The 5292-nt window shown below is 43.2% G+C and overlaps 1 protein-coding gene across 1 annotated transcript in view; it reads right to left on the bottom strand.

The window, feature by feature from the left end:
• Positions 1-3495: 3495 nt before the first annotated feature.
• The window catches only part of mertka (c-mer proto-oncogene tyrosine kinase a), a 44250-nt gene continuing 42453 nt past the window's right edge, over positions 3496-5292 (bottom strand). The window contains exon 22 of the mRNA XM_046354919.1: positions 3496-5212. Coding sequence (XP_046210875.1) covers positions 4700-5212 — 513 coding nt within the window. The 3' untranslated portion in view covers positions 3496-4699. The remainder of the gene's footprint in view (positions 5213-5292) is intronic.

The following is a 5292-nucleotide window of genomic DNA, read 5'->3' as shown; positions in this document are numbered from 1 at the left end:
GGGCGACTAGCTTAACTCACCTGAGTGGAAGTAACGTCACGCGCATGTGGAGTTGACGTTTTGGCATCAGATGCATTGAACAACACACCACGTAAAGCAGTGCCAGTGACCATAAATATACTTTATTAACCCTTGTGTGGTGTTCAGGTCTGTGGGACCCATTTTCAATGTATACTAGAAGAAAAATTATACAATGAATTCGTTTTTCACCTGCAACTCATTGGCCTTGGCTTATTTTCTGTGAAGAACATGTAAAATAACACAATTTCATTGAGTGCACAGTTTACCCCCCTACACATTTATATTACATATGTGGTGTTCGGGTCCACCTGTCTGTCTGCCTGTCTTCCGCTTTTCTCTCTCTCTTTACACCTTTGTAGTGTGTGAAACTATAACATGTACTGTGAGAACCTGCACACCGCCATCGCATTGGCCCTGGTTACATCCTTATCACATTGGCTGCCATGCGGTGTGGCTGCCAATGTCATAAGGATGCAACCAGGACCGATAAGGATGGCGGATTTCTCATGTGCAGGACATAAAGTCTTCTTTTGAAATGTTCATCCCAGACACCATCTAGAAAATTATTCTGGACTGTACTAATTTGGAGGGAAGGCATCTTTTCAGAGAGAGGTGGAAGGAGATGGACAAAACTAATTTACATGCATACTTTGGGTGTTCTTATCCTTTCTGCTGTTTTCATATCCAATGGGGAATCTACAGAATCCCTGTGGGGTGTAGAAACGGTCAGAGAACTCTTCGGTGCAAAACTGTCTCTGTAAAACGTCCACATTATTTCCAGGATTATCCACTTCGATAACCGAGACACCAGACCAGCTCTGCAGCAGAGAGCAATCAGGTCAGTGCAGAGAGACTAGCTAGCTGCAATCAGGTCAGTGTGGGACAAGTGGTCACCTTCCCCTGTTGTACAACCCTGGGCCCAACGTTGCTGTTGATGAGCAGCTTATGCCATTTAAGGGCAGCTGCCCCTTCAGGCAGTACTACAGAATCCCTGTGGGATGTAGAAACCAGCAAAATATGGAATCAAGATCTGGGCTGCCTGTGATGCTGCTTCATCATATGCGTGGAACATGCAAGTGTATGCAAGGGGCAAGGGGTAGCCTAGTGGTTAGAGCGTTGGACTAGTAACCGGAAAGTTGCAAGTTCAAACCCCTGAGCTGACAAGGTACAAATCTGTCGTTCTGCCCCTGAACAGGCAGTTAATCCACTGTCCCTAGGCCGTCATTGAAAATAAGAATTTGTTCCTAACTGACTTGCCTAGTTAAATAAAGGTAAAATTAAATTAAATACGAGGAAGCCAGATGGAGGAGCTCCTGAGAAGAACCAAGGGATGTGGGTTGTCCTGGATGTGACACAGGGACTCTGTGGCCACAACATCACATGCAATAAATTTTTTACTTCACACAAGCTGGGACAGGAACTCCTCCAGAAGAAGCTGACAATGGTAGGATAATTGAGAAAAAACAAGCCAGAGCTCCCACCTCAGCTGTTGAATAAATGGAACAGGCCTATCAATTCCTTTAAGTTTGTGTTCACGTCCGACACGTCCCTAGCGTCCTACATGCCAAAGAAAAGCAAAAATGTACTCACGAGTACGGTGCATAAGGATGGGAGAATTTGTGGCCAGGGACATCAAAAAACAGAAATCATAATGGATTACGATGCCACAAAAGGAGGGGTGGACAACTTAAACAAGCTGGGGACTGGCTACAGCTGCAAAAGAAGAACCCTAAGCTGGACACTTGTGAAATTCTTCAACATCTTGGACATCTCGGCGTACAATGCGTTGGTTGAACCCAGATTGGTACAGATGGAAGCTCCAGAGGAGACATCTCTTTCTCGAAGAACAGGGCAAGGCATTGGTAAGACCTCAAATCCAGAGGAGGCAACATATCCCAAGGACCCCAGCTTCTGCAGCCATTATGAGGAGGATTCAGGAGGAGGATGCTGGTGCCCCCTCCGCCCGACCTTCAGAACCAACAACTCCAATACCGACAGTAAGTGTGAGTAGTGTGAGTAGATTGCAGCCGGTAGCAACAAGAAGAAGCGCTGCTATGTGTGTGGACCCAAGAAGGACAGGAAGACAGTACACATGCATAAAGTGCAAGAAATACATTTGCAACACACACACAGTAAAACTCTGTCCCTCATGTGGTGTGTAGACCGGCCTTAATTTGTGTAGAATGGGGATCATTTATCATTCGAAGTTGTCCTTCCAATTTGTTCAGTTCAAAGCAATATCCTTCCTGTTTGGCCCTGTCCGGGGGTGTCCTCGGATGGGGCCACAGTGTCTCCTGACCCCTCCTGTCTCAGACTCCAGAATTTATGCTGCAGTAGTTTATGTGTCGGGGGGCTAGGGTCAGTTTGTTATATCTGGAGTACTTCTCCTGTCCTATTCGGTGTCCTGTGTGAATTTAAGTGTGCTCTCTCTAATTCTCTCTTTCTCTCTCTCTCAGAGGACCTGAGCCCTAGGACCATGCCTCAGGACTACCTGACATGATGACTCCTTGCTGTCCCCAGTCCACCTGGCGGTGCTGCTGCTCCAGTTTCAACTGTTCTGCCTTATTATTATTCGACCATGCTGGTCATTTATGAACATTTGAACATATTGGCCATGTTCTGTTATAATCTCCACCCGGCACAGCCAGAAGAGGACTGGCCACCCCACATAGCCTGGTTCCTCTCTAGGTTTCTTCCTAGGTTTTGGCCTTTCTAGGGAGTTTTTCCTAGCCACAGTGCTGCAACACCTGCATTGCTTGTTGGTTGGGGTTATAGAAAGGATGTGTTTCTGTACAGCACTTTGAGATATCAGCTGATGTACGAAGGGCTATATAAATAAATTTAATCTGATTTGATTTAAACATCCATCGTGATAAACCTTTTCATGTATATTCGTTCAAGATAAACAATTTATTCTGCCCATGTAATCATTTTATTTTTAAAAACGAATTGCGCTTTTATTGATAAATGTGATCTAGCAGAGGTAATTGCCAAATATTAACCATGTATGCTGTCTATATTGCTTGTAATTGATATAAGTCAACATCTAAGTATTTTTATGTAAATTGCTATGGTTGTATTGTTTTAAAACCCCAATAATATTGTGGGTCCATCAGACCCGCAAACATTGGGTCAATAACAAAAACATGAACACTACACAAGGGTTAAGAAATGATAGCAACTTGAAATCTGTTATTTATTTCCCTTTCTCTTATCTGATCATCATCATGTTTGGTGTGTGTGTGTGTTGTGTTTGTTTAACTATCCTTGTGGGTACCAGAAGCCCTCACAAAGATAGTAAAACATTGAAAATTCGGTGGGGACATTTTGCCAGTCCTCACAAGGGAAAAAATATATTTTAGACTTAGGGGTTAGGTTTATAATTATGGTTAGAATTAAGGTTAAGGAAAATAGGATTTTGAAGGAGAATTAATATTTGTGGTTCCCACAAGAAGAGTAAAACAAAACTGTGTGTGTGCGTGCATCTTATTCAATCCAGGATGGATTTATTTTCAGGGTCAGATGGATAAAAAAATTGCACATTTTTAAATTTGCAAACATTTACTGGATCATGAAAAAAATCCTACAAATCTCTTTAACAATTCAGTCAACATCAACATTGACTATATTTATATTTAACAAAAGTTGAACTTCTATTAAAATCTGTAAAATAAACTATTAGATATTGTGGACATTCCAGGGTCCACTGCCTAACCTTGGTGGAGTACCTCAAGGCTGTATACAAGGTCCTCCGAGATACAAAATAACTGTTGTTTATTTTCTTCAGTCCATCGATATCATATGTACACAATACTCAATATACACATATCATGTAAAGTTCCTGTACACATTGCCACTTCAAAAATACTTCAATATATAAAAGGAATTCTTAAAATTATGTACAGTTTAAATGCTTCAGATGGCCTCTGATTGTAATGGGAGTGTACTACTGACTTACAACAGTGGTTGGCCGTAATTGTGCCTTGTTCACAGCTTTCAATATCTGCTAGGGATACACTGACTTCAATTTTTAGCAAAGCTTATTTAATTGGAAATATACTATAAGAGAGATGTGCAAATGTAGCGTCTCTTATGTACATCTCTTGCATTAACACTGATAGCTAGTGGTAACCATTTGAGGTATAAACATCCACTGGAAAACTGGTCATAATTATTTCAATGCAAAGCATTGGGGAATAGACAAGGTAATAACACTTTTAATAATGCCACAAGACAGGATCATAGAAATAGTGATTATATTTCTATAGACACTGGGCAGATCCTTGGTGAAACAACTTGGAAGTGTTGCAACATGAGACTACACATGCTGCACCAAGCAGAAGGCCTATGTGCTTATGATCCACACAGTACCATACGTTCAAACTGTAACAAAATGAGGGAGTAGCACGAGATTCCGAGGCGTGATTTGCACCCAGTATCATAGGGTCCAGATCCAGAAACGTTACCGCTGCTCCAAGAAAGCTAGTTCCCTTGGGTGAGTGGTCATCATGCTTATCAACGGCAGGGTCTTTACAATACCTATATTATGTCCTCAACAGTCCAGAGTGCAGACAAGAAGGATGTGTATTATCATCAGACATGACCGCTGGGGAAGAGCTTTTCTTTTCTTTGACTGGCTTCAGATTACTGGATTTCTAGTCCCAACTTTCCATGCCTATCAGAGCAACAGCGTTGTGTCACTCGCGTGCTGATCCATCCCAGTGACATCACCCACTGAGTCACGAGTAGCTCCCCCCAAAACCCCACCCAAGCCCTCCCGAGCCAACAGGGGAGTGTCACTGTCCACAGCTGCTGTTGTCATGGTGACAGCGGGGTCCCCACTCCTATTGGCATTAGAGATGACAACAACGTAACGATCATCTTCCTCCTCCTTTTCCTCCATAGTCTCGTGGATGACTGCTGTTACCAGATCTCGGTTGTCTCGTCTCTGGCGACTGTTACTGCAGGACGGAGAAGAGCTGAACTGGTCGCTACAGGAAGGGGAGGGGCTGAATTCGTTTCTATGACTGCAGGATGGGGAGGAGCTAAAAAGCGGCAAATCCAGGTGGGAGTCTGCACAAGCACCGGGCTGATCCTCCTCAGGGAAACTGGTGTTGATGTAGATGATGTCCTCTTTGCTGGTAGAAGCCTCCGGAAGTTTCTCTGTCAGCTTCTCCAACAGTTCTCTAACCTGAGGAAAGTCCGGAAGATTAGAAGATTCATCTTTACACAGTCTGTCTGCGTAGCAAATTTCACCTTGTTCGTTATATT

This window comes from Oncorhynchus gorbuscha, linkage group LG07 (genome assembly GCF_021184085.1).
Source record: "Oncorhynchus gorbuscha isolate QuinsamMale2020 ecotype Even-year linkage group LG07, OgorEven_v1.0, whole genome shotgun sequence".
Classification (NCBI taxonomy): domain Eukaryota; kingdom Metazoa; phylum Chordata; class Actinopteri; order Salmoniformes; family Salmonidae; genus Oncorhynchus; species Oncorhynchus gorbuscha.
This window is presented reverse-complemented; position numbering and strand designations above follow the sequence as displayed.